Genomic DNA, 21,086 nt, shown 5'->3' with positions numbered 1-21,086 from the left:
CAGGAGCTTCTAGCGCCTCCTTGACAATTGAGGAGCCAATTCAAGAAGATATTGGATACGAGACCGAGGAAGAAGAGGAGGCAATGTACGAACAAGAAACCGAATCGGAGGAAGAGTTAGCATTCACTATGGCTAACATTGATGAAATTCCCATGGGGGAATGGAAGAAGAGGGTGCGCGACGACCATGGCCCGGGACTTGTGCAACCCGTAATTCCCGCAACTGCTACCTTCGAGCTAAAAGGTCATATCCTAGCTGCGCTCAAGGAAATACCTTTCTATGGGAAAGATCATGAAGATGCCTACAAACATTTGGATGAAGTAAATGATGTTGCTGATTATTTCAACATTCCAAATGTAACCCGCGAAACTCAACTACTTCGGATGCTTCCGGTAACCTTCAAGGGTGCTGCTAAAGACTGGCTCAAATCACTTCCCCCCGGGTCAGTCACTACTTGGGCCAAAATGAAGGAAGAATTTATAGATCACTTTTGCCCACCATCCAAAATAGCCAAACTCAAGAAGGCCATTGCAAACTTTGAACAGCAAGCTGGAGAATCTTTATATGAAGCATGGGAGAGGTATCAAAGTCTGCTACGAAATTGCCCACACCATGATCTAAACAACCAGCAAGAAGTTTCCATCTTTTATGATGGAGTCAATGTCACAACCCGACAATTGCTAGACTCACAAGGCCCACTTACAAAGAAGCCACCCCCGATGATTAAAGAATTGATTGAAGAATTCTCTAAACACTCTAGAGAATACCACAACCCTAGGAATGATGTCACGAGGGGAGCCGCATACGCTGCTACTGAAGATTTATCCGCGGTCATGGCCATGTTAAAAACCATGGATAAGAGAATGGACAAAATGGATCAAACTATCCATGCCATACGGGTGGGCTGTGAAAACTGCAATGGACCTCACCTCACTAGAGATTGCGATTTGGATGAGAACGACAACAAAAAGGCACAAGTATGTTATTTGACTGGTGACCGGTATGATGAAGACTGGCGCAAACAAAAGAAGGAGTGGCTTCCTTACGAAGAGTATAAGAAGGCCAAGGAGGAGAAGTACAGACAAAAAGGAAGAGGCTTTTACCAAAAGGAGGAGCCGGTGCAAGAGAGGAAGCCAAGCTTGGAAGATATGCTAACTAAATTTGTGGCCGCTTCCGAGAAAAGACATAGTGACCATGATGCTGCTATCCAAGAAACAAGAACAATGCTCAGGAACCAGCAAGCATCCATCCACAACATAGAAACGCAGCTTGGGCAACTTGCTCAACAACTAAACCAAAGGTCACCGGGGGAGCTTCCTAGCAAAACCGAGAACAACCCACGAGGCGTACAAGTAAATATTGTTACCACAAGAAGTGGGAAGATCATTACTCCCCTGGGCCCCCATTCGAACTGAAGCAACCAAGGACTCACAGAAGGAAGGAACGGAAAAACAAGTCGAAAACCAACACTCACAATCTGAGAGTCCTACTCGCCGAGTAGGACCGATGGACTCGGCGAGTACCCCTGCTAAAACAAATGAACAGCCGCCCTTGAAACCATACCAGCCTCCAATGCCATACCCAGCCCGAGCCAAGAAAGAGAAGCAGGAAGAGGAATATCAGAAGTTTCTAGATCATATTAAAACTCTTCAAATCAACATTCCTTTCATTGAAGCCGTCATGCAAATGCCCAAGTATGCAAAGTTCCTTAAGGAACTCCTCACTAACAGAAGAAAGATGGAGGAAGTGCAGAAGGTAGTGCTGAATGAGAATTGCTCCGCCGCAATGCTAAACAAATTACCAAAGAAAAAGGGTGATCCGGGGAGCTTAACTTTGCCTTGCCAATTTGGCAACTTGGCTACAATTCATGCCTTAGCTGATTCTGGAGCAAGTGTGAACCTTATGCCATACTCGTTCTTTAAGAAGCTGGACCTCCTGGAGCCAAGGCCAATTCGAATGGTAATTCATTTGGCAAACAAGACGGTTACTTTTCCAAGAGGCATTTGTGAAGATTTGCTAGTGAAAGTAGACAAATTTGTCTTCCCGACTGATTTCATCATTCTCGACATGGAGGCGGATCCGCAAGTGCCGATCATCCTTGGAAGGCCCTTCCTCAACACCGCTAGCGCTATCGTAGACATGAGAGATTCTAAGCTCACATTGCGAGTTGGGGACGATTCAGTGACATTCGGGGTAGACCAAGCCATGAAGTACTCAAGGAGTAGTGACGACACGGCTTTCTCAATCGACATGCTTGACGAAATATTGGAAGAAGACATACCTAAAAATTCCGGCAAATTTGCAGCTTTGGATGAAGAATTTGATCCAGAAAAGGACTTACTAGAGATTGAAAGACTGTTGGAAGAAGCGGAGTATGAAGAAATAAAGAAGCAAGCTGAAAGAACTACTCGCCGAGTAGACCCGATCTACTTGCCGAGTACATCTGAAGAAAAGCCAGAAGTCGTGAATGCAGCCACCAACTCGCCGAGTACCAAACCTGCACTCGGCGAGTCCGTCATTATGCAAAATAAATTGGAGCTCAAAACACTACCTGATCATCTGGAGTATGCATTTCTGGAAGAAGGAAATCAGAAACCTGTGATCATAGCCTCGGACCTATCCAAGACGGAAAAAGAGGAGCTTGTACGCGTGTTGAAGAAAAGGAAAAGAGCCATCGCATGGAGCATCTCCGACATCAAAGGAATAAGTCCATCCTAATGCTCTCACAAAATCAATTTAGAAGAAGGAGCAAGGCCGGTGGTGCAACATCAAAGACGATTAAACCCGAACATGCAAGAAGTCGTCAAGAAGGAGGTGGTCAAGCTTTTGGATGTAGGAATCATCTACTCCATCTCCGATAGTCCATGGGTGAGTCCGGTCCAAGTGGTGCCCAAGAAAGGAGGAATGACGGTCATTACCAACGAAAAGAACGAGCTAATTCCAACGCGAACGGTAACCAGTTGGCGAGTGTGCATCGATTATCGAAAGCTAAACGATGCCACTCGCAAAGACCATTTCCCCCTTCCTTTCATAGATCAAATGTTAGAGAGACTATCGGGCCATAGCTACTATTGCTTTTTAGATGGGTTTTCAGGGTATTTTCAAATACCCATAGAACCAATGGACCAAGAAAAGACCACCTTTACATGCCCCAGTGGGACTTTCACCTATAGACGCATGCCATTTGGACTATGCAATGCACCTGCGACATTTCAAAGGTGCATGACCGCCATATTCCATGATATGGTGGAAAAATTCATGGAGGTCTTTATGGATGACTTTTCTGTATTCGGATCTTCTTTCAATAATTGCCTAACAAATCTTGACTCAATGCTTGCTAGATGTGAGAAAACTGACTTGGTCCTAAATTGGGAAAAGTGTCACTTCATGGTCAAGGAGGGTATAGTTTTGGGACATAAAGTCTCTAAAAAGGGAATTGAGGTGGATCGGGCAAAGATAGACACCATTGCCAAATTACCCCCACCAACTAATGTGAAGGGCATTAGAAGTTTTTTGGGACACGCAGGTTTTTACCGGCGTTTTATAAAAGATTTTTCCAAAATCACGAAACCTCTAACACAATTATTACTAAAAGATGCACCCTTTAATTTTACTAAAGAGTGTTTAGAGGCATTTGACTTTCTAAAGGAAAAATTAACTAATGCCCTGATCATTATAGCACCAAATTGGAACTTACCCTTCAAGATCATGTGTGATGCTAGTGACTATGCACTAGGAGCGGTCCTTGGACAAAGGGTTGATAAGCACTTTCAACCCATCTATTATGCAAGCAAGACCTTAAATCCTGCCCAAGAGAATTATACTACTACTGAAAAAGAACTGTTAGCCGTGGTTTACGCTTTTGACAAGTTTCGCCCTTACTTAGTTTTATCTAAAACCACTGTTTTTACTGACCACTCGGCTATCAAGTATTTGTTTTCCAAACAGGATGCCAAGCCAAGACTAATACGATGGGTGCTGATTCTTCAAGAATTCGATATAGAGATACGAGACAAGAAAGGAATGGAGAACGTAGCGGCCGATCATTTATCTAGGCTCGAGAACCCGACAATGCAAGAAGATAAGGATGGAGATGACTTTCCGGATGAATACATTATGGTGTCCGTGGGAGAGGAGCCATGGTTCGCAGACATAGCTAACTATTTAGCTACAAATTACATTCCGAAGGATTATAGTAGTCAGCAAAAGAAGAAATTCTTTGCGGAGATCAAATATTACTTATGGGACGATCCATACCTCCTTCGAAGCTGCGCGGATGGAATTATAAGAAGATGTGTGTTCGGAAAGGAAAGTCGAAGAATACTTGAACACTGCCATAGCGGGCTCACGGGAGGCCATCATGGAGCACACTATACCGCAAGGAAGATCTTTGACATTGGGTTCTGTTGGCCTACAATCTTCAAAGATTCAGCCCAATATGCAAAGAATGTGATGCTTGTCAAAGGGTAGGAAACATTTCATCTCGAAATGAGATGCCACAACATAGCATTCAAGTATGTGAGGTGTTCGACGTGTGGGGCATTGATTTCATGGGACCTTTTCCCACCTCCAAAGGAAACAAGTACATCCTAGTGGCGGTAGATTATGTTTCGAAATGGGCGGAGGCGCAGGCTTTACCTACAAATGACGGACGGGTAGTGGTACGATTTTAAAAAAAACTATTCTCCCGGTTTGGTGTTCCGAAGGCCCTAATTAGTGACCGTGGCACACACTTTGCCAATGATCAATTGGAAAAGGTGCTCAAGAAATATGGGGTGACCCATAAGTTCTCCACGTCATACCATCCACAAACGAGTGGACAAACTGAAGTGACCAATCGAGCTTTGAAGCGTATTTTAGAGAAGTCGGTGGGAAGCAACCGCAAGGAATGGTCGGATAAATTGGATGACGCGCTATGGGCATTTCGTACCGCTTTCAAAACACCTATTGGTACTACACCATATAGGTTAGTTTATGGAAAGCAATGTCATTTACCGGTTGAAATCGAGCATAAGGCATATTGGGCGTTAAAGAGGTGCAACTTTGACATGGAAGAATTGAAGACCAACCGCCTAATGCAAATGAATGCCCTTGAAGAACTCCGAAATGAGGCTTATTCTAGTTCATGGCTGTATAAAGAAAAGACAAAGAGGTGGCACGACAAAAGAATCAAAAGCAAAGACATCCATGAAGGCCAAAAAGTACTACTTTTTAATTCCCGATTAAAACTTTTCTCGGGCAAACTCAAATCAAGGTGGGATGGTCCCTTTTTGGTCAAGACGGTGTTTCCTCACGGGGCTATAGAATTGATCTCAAGAGACGGCACACCATTTAAAGTCAATGGTCATAGAGTGAAGAAATATGAAGAAGGAGTTCCCCGAAATGAAGGATTGGAGGAGCTGCTACTGTGCGGAATCGCAAACACGTAGACGGGGCGGAGTCCAGCTAATGACTCCATCAAAAGAAGTGCTTCTCGGGAGGCAACCCGAGTTTCACGTTTGCATTTTCTTTCCTTTTCTTTATTTTTTTTATATATTGTTTTCATTCTTCTTCATTTATTGTATTTCTCTAAGTGCTTGAGGACAAGCTATACTGTGAGTGTAGGGTGGAAGGGCTAAACAAAGGAATTAATACAGTAAAATTGGCAAATTTAAAAAAAAAATTCAACCTGAGACATCTACTCGGCGAGTATATCGACTATACTCGGCGAGTAAATGTTCACTTACAGCCAAAAGTCGATAACACGCGTATCTACTCGGCGAGTAGATCCATTCTGCTTGGCGAGCAGCCGGTTAAAACCCAGTAAATTAAAACCTGTAAAAATTATTATTACTCACCAATTCATCCCCACACTCGCCGAGCATATCCTCTCAGCCGCATCTCTAAGTATTCTTCAAGATCTCTCCAATTTTCTTCTTCTTTCTCTTCATTCAAGTAACAAGGTAACATCTTTACCCTTTAATTTTATGAAAGGTCCGATCTTTATCACATATCTTCCCATATTTGTTATGATTTCGGATTTGGGGACTTTTTCCCAATTTTTAGGGCTTTGATTTACTCATGAATTAGAGGTTGTTTGGAGTAATTTCGTCAAGAACTATGGTTAGATAAGTAATTACAACAAAACCCTATGAACAAATTGGACTATTACACAGATTATACAGATCCGATCTCGATCTATTAAAAAAGTTCGTACTACTCGGCGAGTATGTTCGTGTACTCGGCGAGTAGGTCCCAATCAGATCAAAATTTTTTTTTCCTGTTTTAACTATGGGGTGTTGTTTGTTGCTGTGTTCTTGGTATATTTATGCAGATAGCATGGCAAGGAGAGGACAGTCATCACGTGGAGGAGGCCATGGTGATATGCCATGGTTAGCCTTTCAACAAATCACCTCCAAATCCTCCAAAACTCGAGCCCTAAACAAATTGGAGGCACTGCGACAGAAAGAAATCCACTTGCCCAATGCAGTGGATTGGGGATGGATGGGCAATGTCGGCTTGGAAGAGGAACTTACTCCATATTTGGTGAAAGATTGTAACTTGGGTTATGCCAACATCACTTGTGATGGTTGGTTGCAATTGTTTAAAATACAAGAGCCAGTATACGCGGAGTTGTGCTGGGAATTCTTCGCTACCATTTCATTCCGAGGTGGTAGTGAGTATTACAATCCAAACACGATCTCGTTTTCTTTGGGAGGAGAGCTGCGACAATGCAGCATGGTTGAGCTCTCTTGGCGGTTGGGCATCTACGATCAAGATATGTCGATGACGGACTACTTTGAAGCCTTCTTGGAAAATACCTACAAAGAACTTCTCGAGGGGGTGGTGGCGTCGACATGGTGGAGTACAATTGCTAACCGGGTCTACATACCTTCCACTGCTCAAGAAGGTCATATCCGTTCTCCAACCCATCGACTCATTCACCGGTTCGTTGCAAGCACGATCAACATGCGAAAGGATTGGGACAAAGTTCCCACCCTTGATATATTTTACTTGTGGAGTATCATTACTCCCGATGTCTTCTGCAACCTCCCATACTGCGTTGCTAAATTTCTTGCGGAGGGGGCAGTTAAGGAGAAGATAAACTCGAAGATCAATGGGGGCATGTTCATTACTCGGCTTGCGAGATCATTTGGGATCTTGGAATTGCCGCAAGCTCAAACGCTAACGATTATTCACCCTCCTCCGTTCAACACTGCACTTTATAGGAGGGCTCGGATAGTTGAAAATTTTGGTGATTCTTTTATTATTCCGAATGAGGATGAGCCAGCGGTCCCCGAGGAGCCGGGAAGGCGGGTTAGGCCAAGGAACGAGCGGGTACGAGAAGATCCACCGGTTATTCCGGTGGAGGATAACGAGGGATGGAACCAAGTGGAGTATCAACAATACTTGGATGATATAGGGCGAGGGGTTAATTACACCAATCAATCCTTCGAATATCTTTTTCAACAAATGCATATTGACCCGCGACCGGGACCCGGTTACCCTTACATTATGGATTGGGACGAAAGGATGCGAAGAAGGGGTGGAGAAGGAGGTAGTGGAGCTGGAGGAGCCGGGATGGAAGAGGAAGAATGAAGATTTTATTTTATTTTGTTTGGTTATGATGTTTGTTTTAAGACAATTATGGACATGTTACATTTGGCTATGTGGTTGGAATATTAGTGTTACTTTTAGTTTTCTTTTCAGGTAATGAAGCTAGGAAGCATGCTATTTAGGAAGGGTCAAGAGAGGAATGAAAGTCTTTATGAGTGATTATGGAGTCTTGTCCCTAGGATTGAGTCCGTACGAACCGAGAGTTTATTGAAGTGTTGCTGCTTAGGAAGTTCACGGGAGAGTACATTTATGTTTCCATGTCAACACTAGCGTAAAGAGAGACAGCGGTTCATAAAACTCTGAAATATATGCTCAACTCGCCGAGTGCACTAACACTACTCGGCGAGTACATCTGCTTGTGCACGATCACTTTGCCAATCGAGGCTACTCGTCGAGTTTGACCGCTTACTCGCCGAGTAGCCTGCTGCAAGAGGAGTTTCTGATTTGTTCTGGCTAGTTTTTCTGCGCCATTCATACACTCTTTATGAATTACTACTGAGGATTGTGCAACAACCCTTTTTCCTTGGAGTTTTCGAGCTATCAACCACACGAGACGTATGACGCCCGTGCCATGGATGAGCTGTTCCCATGGTTAAAAGTACTAGAAGAAGGAGTTGAAGAAGGGAGTGGCAACCTAGCGACTGCTACCCCAGGGGAGTTTGTTCCAACTTTCTCTCTATTTGCATTTTTAGTTGTTATAATATGCAATGAGGGCATTGCATAAAATAAGTGTGGGGTAGGGGGTTAGTCACATCTTAGAACACTTAGAATCTTAATTTAGGCTATTTTTTAAAAAAAAAAAACAAAATCAAAAATGCTTAGGGCTTAAATTAGAAAATTTTGGTAAAAATTAGGATTCCATATTAGAATTGTGTTAATAATTGCATGAGAACCCAAATGTTTAGTTGAGCCTATACATGTTCTAGTGCATTTGTGGCTTCCTTATTTCAGTGAAATCATGAGACAAAAACACGACCTTGCTCAGCCTGAGGGATGCAATATGTTTAGTAGCCTAAACCTGAAATGTATCCAGGAAAGTTTTTATCATTAGCCAATAAAGGTTGAGATTGAGCGCCCCTGCTTAAGCATGTAGGGATTTTAGTGAAAAAAAAGAAAAAAATATATTGAGAAATACATGAAAAAAAAAGAAAAGAAAAAAAAAGAATTACAAGAAAAGTTGTAAGAATTTTGGAGCAAATAAAGTGAAGATCAAAAGATCAAAATTCCAAGAAATCCAAAAAAGTTGAAGATACCGAAAGTCAATACAAGTTGGTGAATTCAAAGATATCAAAGATGAAATGTTCAAAGAAGTGAAGAATTCAAAAAATTCCATAGTGGTATCGAAAAGTTGTAATTCTAGAATATGTATGCTTGGGTGGCTCAATTAAAAATACCTTGAGGGTAAAGAGATTTTCTGAGGATGGATTCGGAGGGTTGCATAAAATGAGCATAGTTCGGGGTGAGTGGGCGAATGTTTATGAGGATTGTGAGTATTTGAAGTATGGGGGGTTTTTTAGGAATTTTAGACACAAATGCATGCGTTGCGGTCTTGGCATAATGGCTGGGTTGGATTGGAGTTATTAATGTGATTTTAATGTGTTTAAAATTTAGTTTTGCTTGGGGGCAAGCAAAAGTCAAGTGTGGGGTATTTTGATATGTGCATAATTAGTTAATTATTTAACATATATTCTTAGTTATTTTTGATTAATTATGAGAATAATGTGGACAAAAGGTACTTAAAATGTTGTGAATTGTGTTTTCAGTCCAAAAGATATGTTTGGAGGCAAAAAGGAGAAAAGGAAAAGCAAGTGAAGATAAAAGAGTGAAAGAAGGAGTTCTACTCGGCGAGTAGATCGACCCTACTTGGCGAGTGCATGACGATATGCCAAAAGATAAATACGACTGCTAATTCAAGACGGATAAGTATGGACCTACTCGGCGAGTTGATTCTGCTACTCGCCGAGTACCCTCTGTTTGGGGATATCTATAAAAGACAAATCCTTATCCCATGAGAAGGCATTCCTGGCGATTTTTGAAGGATTAGCTGCGACTAAAAGGTTCAGAAGGCGCTAAGGAACCCTAAGCTTCAAGAGTTGGAAGAATTCAAGCAATTAGGTTAATTCTACCACTTAGACTTAGGAATTAAACATGTTTGCATTAATAAACTTTGTTTTTGTGTTTGTTTCTACTGCAACTATGAGCTAAATTCGTTTTTGTTTCTGTTTGGGGAATACCAAAGAACTCCTATGGTTTAATTATTGACTTTTGCTTAATTGTCTGTTGGTGATTTATTAAATTAAGTTTGTTAAAGAACCTTATGTATTAATCACTACTATTTTCTGTTAATTGGAAGGCAATTAGGTTGCATGAACATCACTTAATTGTTAACCTCATATGTCTATGTGAATGCTAAAACATATGCTTAGAAGTAATGATTATGAAACTAAGATTAATAAGAAAATAGGAAGATTAATGTGTGAGCTTGTTTGAGAAACCATCAACAAGGGGTTAATTGAATTAATAACTTAATTAACCATTACAAATCTTATTTAATCCAAATAATTAATCTAGGGAATTAATTAGTTTAAACACTTGATCAACGCTTAAATTAGTTAATTGTCTAAGGGTTAGGAGTAATGAATATGAACCTAACTATTATAATTGGTAACCAATAGCAATTAATCCATCTTAACTTAAATAACCATAGGAGTGAATTGGTTGAACCTAAATAGAAACATCTTTATTAAAATTTGGTGAATAGTTGTTGCTTTAGTTAATTAGTTAATTTAGTTTGTCTAAGTTTCTAGTCTTGCAAAACTAGAGAAAAACCCTTTACTTTTATTATTTGTTTTAGTTAAGATTAGCTATTAGTTTAATTGCCCGTTCCCTGAGTTCGATACCTCACTTATCAATCTATACCACTTAAAGACAGGTTCACTGCCTTTGTGTGCTCAAATTATTAATAAAAAGTAGGGATAAAACTAGTTGAATTTACACACATCAAAGGTCTAGACCGTCTTCTAGAATAAAGATTACAAATATAATCTTCAATATTATCATAACCAACCTAATTGTAAATATCGACCACAATAATAAGAAACATACCAAAAAAAATATAATTTAACTTTACAGAAATAATATAAATTAACCCATACATTCTCATTTCCTTCTTCGTCTTCCGCATCATTGACATAAGATATACATTTTTGAAGACCGTCATTTTCTTTATTATTAGAAGCATCTTATGTATATTAAGACAAACCAAGTTAAATACACATAAAGTATAGTTTTTACATAACTTTACCACAATATGAAATTATATTTACCATTGTTGCGATTGTTGATGGTATCAAATCAATATATGGTCCCCATAACGTTTGGTCTGACAACTCTCATTCATACTAAGGGATTTTAGACAAACATTCATATTCATCTTTGACTATATAATGATCTTTATCATTTGTTAGAACCATCTTATTGTTCTCAATCGTAGGAGCAATCTTATATCCGTTATTAATATGTTTTTTTGTCATTGTAGTATTTAGTTACAGTAAAACGACGCGTATAAAATTTCGAGAAGAAAATCTCTACCCATTTAGGATCACCGACAACCTAAGAAAACATGAGAAAAATATTAATATTCATACAAACCACCCATCAACCCCCCCCCCCATACACACACGTACACATATACACACACAACATATATATATATATATATATATATATATATATATATATATTATACTTATGTATATAAAAGATAGAATTGTATATAGAATCAAACCTCTAATAAATTCTTATTAACTAATTCATCAACAGTAAAACCAATAAGAGGAATAGCAATTTCGTTGAAAAGAACACATGTGATCTCTTTTCCTCGATTTGTTAATCATATAATATTTACCATTGTTGCGATTGTTGATGGTATCAAATCAATACATGGTCCCCATAACGTTTGGTCTGACAACTCTCATTCATACTAAGGGATTTTAGACAAACATCCATATTCATCTTCAACTATATAATGATCTTTATCATTTGTTAGAACCACCGTATTGTTCTCAATCGTAGGAGCAAGCTTACATCCGTTATTGTAACATCCCAAAATTCAAGACCAAAAATTTTGTTTTTTTTAACATCCATAAAATTCATACCAAATTTAAACTTTTTCAATTATAATTAAAAGCCACATAGCATTGTTTACAAAATGTTTTCAAATCATTTTCCATCAGAGTGTCCCAAAAATCATAACATAAGGATGAGGAGCGATACGGTCACGCCTTCGCCTTTCCACAGTCTCCTGAAGTACCTGAAACAATACACTGAAACTGTAAGCCCGAAAGCTTAGTGAGTTACCCCCAAAATACCAACCACAATACCATACACATATCATATCATAACACAAACAGAACAGCCATGCATATCAAGTCTACAGTGTGACCGGTCCGCCCGCACCGGGCCTTCAGTCTGTCTGGTCCACTATCCGAGCCTCGACACGTCTGGTCCGCCCTCTTGGGGCCTTCAGCCTATCCGGACCGCTCGCCGGGCCTTCGGTCTAACCGGTCCGCCCTGGGTATGTTGGCCTACAGCACGAAGCAGGACCCGCCTCAACCCAACCCCAGTCCAACAACCATGTGCACATAAACATATAATCATATAGCAATTCACAACTAATCAACCGATCTAGCAAATCACATAACATAGCAACATCCTAACCAGGATACCGACCTAACCGTTCACTAGCATAGCATCATCCTATATACCAGGATACCGACCTTAACCAGCTCTCTAATATATACCATCCTAACTACCCGGATGCATACATAGCCAAGCAATAACATAACAAACAACTACCCGGATTCCCATCCGATAAAGGGCCGGCCTTGGTGCCTTAGACCCTATCGATATAATGAGGATAACTCATCTGCAACTGCCGACTTGAAGAAATAAGGCCACGCTGCTCCGACCACCAGCACAAACTCCACCACTGATCATTACCAAATAACCAAAACCAATTAACACCAATAATTACCAAAATACCCTTGGAAGTCAACTAGTAGTTGTGATGTCTTGGATAAGACAAAGATCAACTGAGACCAATTATATAAAGTGCCATTCTTGATAAGAATCCGAACTAACTCTTGAATATTTGTTTGTCAAGAAATGTTTCTTGAGAAGAGAATCTTATATGTCAAGAGGTCAGTGGGAGTCTTAAAGATCTTGAAAAGTTTCAAGAACTAATCAAGAGTAAACCTATTGTTAATCACTAGCGCACGACTTGAAGTTCGTAAACTATCGTGTTGACATATTCTTGTTTCTGTGCTCATTCCAGTTAAAGTTAACTATGCATGTGAGTTCTCAATTGTTTGCAACAGGCAAAGCACCTTGATCAATGAAATTTCATTGGAAGACATGGTAGGCTCGTGTGCTGCCAAGTGGCAGGGAATGAAGGTTGAATAATTCATTCCATATGAGTTTGAATAAGAACACATACACCATAAAATCTAAGTGACATAAGGTCTCTCTCCACTTCATGAAAATGATTGTGAGGAAACACTTTCACTAAGAAGATTTTGAGGAGAAAACAGGTGTGTTAATTGCGTTCTCAAATTGAATTATGATTACGGCATCCCTCTTCATAGTTCGAATTGTTAGAAATGGCAAATAGTCTGAACATTCGGGACTTACTGTTGTAAGGTTCTGAAATAGTTTAGACACACATATGAGCTATCTAAGGAAAGGTGTATGATTTTGAGAAGCCTAGATAAAGTCTTATCGAAGCATCTTGTATCAGAAATCTGAACTTTAATTTCTAAAAGTCCAGCTGATTTTTGGGTACATGTCAAAGTTAGTGGGAGCATAAGTGTTATGCTTGTAAGTATGTAATTATTATGATAGTGGGAGTGCAATTATTACGTTAAGTGTTGCGAGTTAGCAACACTCTATATAGGAAACAAAGTTTTAATTTGCAAATTTACGGAGATAGAAAATTTGTTTCGGTATAGTAGGGAGAGGAAGTAATACTTCATTTCGAATCTAATAGCTTAGAATGAGATTTTAATAGAATCTAGTCATGTACATACATGAATGTTATGTTGAAATGATTTAACATAAGGAATTTTTGTATGTGGAAATATTATAACAAAGGACTGGTCAAGTATCATGTCTTTATGTAAGACATTATGAATCTTATCCCATGTGCTTCGGGTATAGGATCGATTGCATATGCTATAATATTCACCTGTGCTAATTTTCCAAATGCCCAGGGCATTGAGAGGGAAAAAGGACCAGAACTTTATATGAGTTGTTGTTTACAAGTCGGTTGCACATTGATAATACGTAAACGCATCAGTAACTTGTTACAAAACGTATTGTTGTGTGTGATTTGATGAGTAAATAGTACAAGCATATGAGCCGAAGTTTATCCGTTCCTTTTACCCTAAGAGGGATAAAAGGGATATCAGTGGGCCCCTTGATGATTTATTGATGACACCCTAAGCGCTTGGCCAAGCCTGGACTAAGTTGATGTGTTCAATGTAGTAAGTTGCCAGTCGTCATAAATCGTAAATTGGCAACCAACACATGGACAGAGAGAATGATTATAATCCATTTCATATTATTTAATTAGTATTGATCAAGAATTAATTTGGAATTAATTTAGTGATCAAAAGAGACTGATTAAATTAACGGGGACTGATTATGTAAATCAGTGATACATATGGTTTGGGCTAATGATCCATGATTGATTTGTGATGGACTAAGCTAATGAGATAGTCCATGAAGTGTTAGTCCAAATCAATTATTGGATCATAAGCCTAAGTGTAAGAATTAGGGTTTGCTAGTGACTCTTGGAATTCTACACTATATATGTAACCTCTAAGCCCCTAAAATCAACACTAAGAGTATTCTAAGAGGATATAGCCGATTTTTGGAGCTCCAACCTCTCTCTCATTGTCATCCAATTGTTGTTGTTGTTTTATGAAACATTTGAGGCATCACACTTGAGGTGCTAAGCTCTTGAAAGGCAAACTTCTACAAGCTACAACGAGAGGTAATCATGTAACTTGTTTTTATGATTCAAATATCAAATTTGTATGCTAGTTAGGCTTCATGCTTTGGAAAAAGAATATTGCATGTATAACTAGAGAAAACTTAGATCCAAAGCATAAGGGTTGTATGTGCACCATAGGGATGTTATAGTGCTCAAAACCCATCAGTATGTTCTACATACATAGGAAACAATTATATGCACCTTCCACCTATTTGTTCTATTAGGACGTAAATCGCTCAGCAAAAGATAACCAAATTTCATCTTTGCCAATCGTTTCCTACATTTGTAATAACCAAATACATAAGAATAAAAGAATAAAACCATGCTTGTATATCCATACATTTAGTATGTTAACCTATCACTCTAGGATTAGGTTAAAGATAATAGAGCTGTTATTTGTAGGATGACATAACTAAAGGTCACTAACCAGCCTAGTGCCACCCCAGGCCCTCGCCCTTACAGTCTCACACTCGGATTCTAGAACTTAGCGCTCTCGCGCCTAGGTCCAACCTCAGACGACAATCTTCGGTCAATAATATGCCAAAACATAATTGACCACTCCATAGAGCAACAAGTGTACTGCTCAGAGCATTATCCTTTATTCCCTCTACACCAGTAGCAGTGAGGATTACTAGTGGTGAAGAATCCGCAAATGGGGCTTCTCATGTCTTTTCGGCCCCTACAAGACAAAGGAAACCGTTGGGATCATGCTCAAATGAGGATAGGTATAAAAGGAATCATTCTCCTTCAGAGGAGAGGATCGCTTCCTTACAACTAAAACCTTAACCTCTACACTCTCAGATATAAACTCAGACTAGCTAGACCGTCGGAGCTTCATCCCGAGACCACCTCCCAAGCGTCGACTGACATCTCTTCTTCATTTATATGATTAGAGGGCTTAATTTTGTCACACCCCCAAACCGAAAAGGCGGAAACGTTCGGGGGTGGAGGATGTCATGTACAGTATCATAACAATTGCATCATAGTAATCAAAGTAAACACAACCATTATATTGAATAAGTAAAATATTTACATATGTTGATACATAGTTTGTATACACCAAAAGTATAAAAAAATATAAAAGGCGTGACTCTATACGCTCCGTCTTCTCAAAAGCTGTGGGAGTACCTGTCTACTGATTTCCTGAGAATACAAGCAGTTTTGAAAAGAGTATTAACATTCAAGCTGGTGAGTTCATAAGAATGTTTTTGAAATATAAACCTGTCATTGAATCTGTAAAAGAATGTTTGTATGCTTCCCAAGAAAATCCAATATTTTCTAACATATGTGTTTGTTACTATGTTCCATAAAGTATTAGTTCAAATGCCTGGTTACCACCAGCTGTATTTTATAATGTTGTTTTGAATGAAATCCTTTGTATGAAAACCCTGGCTACCACTAGTAATGTATAGAATGTTCTGTTTGAAAACCCTGGTTACCACCTGTAATGTGTAGTAGTTATATTTCTTAAAATAAAGCCATGTATTGTGTCCCTGAAATCCTCCAGTTGTAGTATGTAGTAGTTCTATTAATGAAAATAAAACTAATGAAGAATGAAATCCCATAAACAAAAGGTTAGTTTATACTATTGTGAGTCGTATAACCATGCTTGATATGACTGATGACCACTACGATGTTCTTCAGGCATCGGACGATATGATATTTGTCACCCCAGGTATGCCTGCCTAACTGTAGCTAGCAGTTTAGGTGTAGGATTGTCAGTCCCGAATATATCTATTCACAAATCTCACGCTCTCCTTCCACGAGACTCTAGTTACACTAACGATAGGATTTAGCCTGCACCCCAAAGGGTACAATTGAAGTGATGTCTCACAACCTTGTATTAACTAGTTTATGTGTAGTTTTGTATCGTTCTTTTGTACTTGAATTCTTATGTAAACTTTATAGAGTAATAATAATTATACTTAAATAATTATTTAGTATGGTACTCTTGTATTCAGAAAGTAATAATGTATACCATAAACTATATATGTCATAGTTTATATGATTGTTAATGTAAAATCCTGAGATGGTAAAACTGTGTAATGAAATACCAAACTATACCTATTATAGTTTGCATGTGTGTTAAGTGCTCGGTTTGTGTATTGTTCTGAAAACTATGCAATTATAGTTGTCAATTGTGCTCAGCATGTTAAAAAAAGGATAAGATATTTAAACATTTCATAAAATGTGGTGATCTTTTGGTTGTGTTAATTGCATAAGTTTTAATCCTGTTTAAAATTCTATGTATAAAGTTCACAAAAACTATTTGTGATTGGCTTGTATTCCCCCTGAAAACGTTAAATAAAATAAGTGTAGGGGTATGAACTCACTGTTGATTGTGTGAATGTCGGACAACGAGACTGAAATGAGGACCCTCGGGTTGTTGTATGCGAAGTTAACAAAAATCCTAATAATAATTAAACACATATTTGTATTTAAATTAGCGAATCCATTAGATAAAGTGTTAGAAAAACACTTGCTTTTAGTTAAGGAATGTTACCGAGACCCGATCGAAGTGGAAAAGTGGGTTTGCAGCCAGGATTCACGATGCAAGGTAGTTTGCAGTCGTGAAGGGTTTCCAGCTGTGAACTGTTCTCGGCCGTGAACAGTTTACTGCCTTTGAAGGGTTTATGGTCTTTGAAGGTTTGAAGGGTTCACAACCTGTTCTTGGTATTCTTGGTGAAATATGAAGATTTGAAGGGTTTACGGCCGTGAACTCAAGAACAACAACACTTGATTTGATGAAAAGACTGGTGTTTGATGCTCCAAATTCCAAAACGGGTTCTAAGGTTGATAGAGTGATAGATAAAGAGAAAACTTGAGTTTTTCAGGTGATGATTTTAGAGAGAGAAAGTGTGTTTGCGGTCAGAAAAATATAAATGAGGGTAGCGCACACATATATAGGGAAGTTCATGGTCGGTGGTGGGTCCACCAGCCGTGAACGGTTTACGGCTGTGATCGGGTTCACGACCGTGATCACGACTCAGGCCGGAATCTGCTGATTTTCGATGAAAACTCGGGTTTTCACACGATTTTGGTTCCGACTCTTATAAAAAATTTAATTATATAAATTAATGATTTTCCAAGTTATAAGAATTTGACGGAACAAAATAAAATTCAAAATTTATTTGACGGAATCGGGCTAACCTTAACGGAAAAAGTTACACGTTGTCACAAATTTAGACGGAATCACCATGAGACAACGTTAAGATCAAAGAACCTATCACAACATTTTGCAATATTATACATGTAAGCATCAATATGGTTTTTGTGAGACAATGTTCAGTCGCTTATTCATTTAGGCAATATTGTTAAAGACCTGATGATTATAACCAAAATCTCCTATCAGAGAGAAAGACAAACGTGTATAGATCTATGCGAGATTAACAATCCCGCACCCAAACTGTTAGCTACAGTTAGGTTGGTATGCTTGGGGTGACAAATGTCGTTATAGTTCTGACGTCTATAAAGCATCGTATTAGGCCTTCTCAACCATAGTATGGTTATAATAACTCACAAAAAGATATTAACAATATGATTAGTGTATGAATAATTAAACAAATGAGTACAAATACAACGTACTGGTTTTGCAATAATACGAATTACAATATTACATTAAAACTTACAATTACAGCTAGTGGAGCCAGGCACACTCACGATTATAGGGTTTTCAAAGAGTACAAATACAACATACTAGTTTACAACAAAGAAAAACATAACAATACAGAAAACATTCTTTTTTTAGTTTTATTGTGAACTAAAACTATGTTGCGCTATTTCATAGTACAACAACACTTACATAGAACGGTTTTATGGTATTAAAACTACTTTCAGTTATTTTAGAAAATATTAGATTTTCTGGAACAGTAAACATACTCACTATTTCAAGGAACAGATAACAAACTTCTAAACATAAATACTTATGAACTCGCCAACTTAAATGTTGATACTCTCTTTTTCAAAATACTTGTATTCTCAGGGAACCAGTAGACAGGTACATTCCCAGGATTTTAAGAAGACGGAGCAGTATAAAGTTGTGTCTTTTTTTTTTTTTTTGCTATATCTACTTTTGATGTCATATTCAATGACTTGAACACTATGTAAAACTTATACATTATTAATGCAATGGTTGTTGTACTTTAATTACTATGATGCATGTGTTGTGATACTTAACATGAAGTCATCCACCCCCAGACATTTCCGCCGTTCAAGTTTGGGGGTGTGACAAATTGGTATCAAAGCATTGTTTATAGTGAACTAAGTAGATCAATTCATAAAAGATATATAACTATACATACAGTGGGGCTTGAGAGCTCTGACTACAAGTATACTTTTAAATTATAAGTATTTTATAAGAAGTATACTAACACTCATACATACAAGAACAACATCACAATCAAAACTACATAAAAGTATTTGGATGTTGGACACTACAGTTAAACTTGGACAGTTATGTAATCATATATGGGATAAACATAGCTTGATCAACTATATTTATTTGAGATACGGCCAACATGTGTTTGGGAGTGATGGTAGTGTTTTGACAAGTCTAAAACTTACTAAACATACATACCAGAAGAACTCTAGAACATAACATAAATTTTAAAATACTATAAGAGTATTTTAGGCACTATAATATTAAGAACCAACTATGTGAAAACAAAGGACCCTTGCTGGTAGATCTATAAGTACTAAGTGTATATACTACGGTTATATATAAGTAAGGTTTTATAGACTTAGAATTTGTGGTTTAGCTTTACTTCCTTTTCCTTGTTTGGATGTGGATATAGAGTAGGATCATTTATTTGAAGGTCTATTCGACCTGAGTTATATATAATTAGTATACACTATGTAGTTATAGGGGACCCAGTATGGGTCATACCATACATAATACATTAACTATTAACTGGAAGTTTCTTATATGGAACTTGAAATTGTTTACTTGTCTTTACTAAATCTATTAGATGTCTCTTATACCCCTATTCTCGCATAGATAACATGGTTGGATTTCATCTACCGGGAGACCCGTACTTTCCCAATCAAGAAAATGGAGGTTGGATCGAAGAGGAACCAGAGGATGACCCTGAAGCTCCAATAGAAGAAGAAGAATTCAAAGAAGAGGATGAGGAGGATGTTCAGGAAGACCCTGACTCAGAGCCAGAAGTCTATGATCCATCTCAAGTTGCCCAAAATCCCAATACTTGACATAATTTACATGGGCCGACACCTCAGTGGGCATTGAACTTAGATAAGTGGAGTCATGAGTAGGGCCACGAACGTCCTTACAATGGAGACCGAAGCTTCTACAACCTTCATGAGGGAGGCTCAGCAGACAGAGACCTCCCTGTGATAGTATGTCGAGTTGCTCGTAACGATGAAGCAAGGGCAGCCATCCACAGAGTTGTAGAGGTTGGTGCAACCACAGTAGTCAACATAGTTCGCCTCCGCCACTTGAGCGAAGACCAAGAGTTAACCAGAAATCACATTGAGGCCCGACAAAGGGAATTGGCTGCAACTCGAGCTAAATTCAGAGAACTTCACGAACGCCAAGTATTATTGGAAAGGCGCATGTTTGAAACAGAACGCCAGTAGGCTAAATCCATGGCTAAAACTAGTAGGAAACCAAACAACACTCCTCGCGAGTAGAGCATACTCTACTTACTCTTTTAGATATAGATTAAGTCTACGTATATACACTAGTGATGTTTTCATGTTTATAGTACGACCTCGAAATTTCATTTCTCGATAGGTCAATATGTTGTCAAGTTTTCCGTTAAGTTAGTATATTGTAGACCTACTACAAGGTCAAATTTTTCCGAACACTATACATCTAATATACCAATGAAATTGACAGGCATCTCATTCCTTTGGAAAATCACTATTCTATTTCATATGATCTTTTTACAAGTTATTTCTAGTGGTAGACTTCTATTATAACTTCCTACCGTATACATGTTGAACTAGTGTATTTAATTCAAAGACACCTGATTTATAATCACTATGGATGTCTTACTACATTTTCATATTTTAAATCTTAAAGAAAAAAGATGTCTCCAAGAAGAAACCCAAGGCGTATCAATTTCAATGCAGCACCGACACCATCTCCACCTCCGCCGCCACCTCCATAGTTTGACGCTGCTATGTTTCAGGCAGCGGTCATTGCAGTTGTGGCAACCGCCATGTCACACATAAATACAACCGGTGCCAGTGGATCTGGGAGTGGTGCTCATCCCTCCAATCATGGTGAAATTCATGGACACCCACGGGAGTGTTCTTATAAGGACTTCACAAATGGCAAACCTAGAACCTTTAATGGGACCGGGGGAGTCATGACTCTAACTCAATGGATAGAGAAAAGCTTCGTGAGCCATGAATTCGAACATCTGCTTAAACAAAATTCCCAACCACTAAAAGATAGCTTCACTGTAGAAAT

The 21,086-nt window shown here is 38.7% G+C and overlaps 1 protein-coding gene and 1 non-coding gene across 2 annotated transcripts; one reads left to right on the top strand and one right to left on the bottom strand.

Annotated features, from left to right (window-relative positions):
* Positions 1-512: 512 nt before the first annotated feature.
* Positions 513-619, bottom strand: LOC145103434 (small nucleolar RNA R71). The gene has a single exon (XR_013706527.1). It is a non-coding gene; the product is annotated as a small nucleolar RNA R71 (small nucleolar RNA).
* A 1,118-nt stretch (positions 620-1,737) lies between these two features.
* Positions 1,738-2,718, top strand: LOC145099328 (uncharacterized). The gene has a single exon (XM_079036912.1). It carries the CDS (start codon positions 1,738-1,740, stop codon positions 2,716-2,718), a length of 981 nt encoding a protein of 326 aa, XP_078893038.1.
* The last annotated feature ends 18,368 nt before the right edge of the window (positions 2,719-21,086 follow it).

This window comes from Lactuca serriola, chromosome 4, assembly GCF_051521515.1.
Source record: "Lactuca serriola cultivar US96UC23 chromosome 4, Lser_US96UC23_V15, whole genome shotgun sequence".
Classification (NCBI taxonomy): domain Eukaryota; kingdom Viridiplantae; phylum Streptophyta; class Magnoliopsida; order Asterales; family Asteraceae; genus Lactuca; species Lactuca serriola.
Note: the sequence above shows the minus strand (reverse complement) of the source record. Positions and strands in the feature narration are given on the sequence as shown.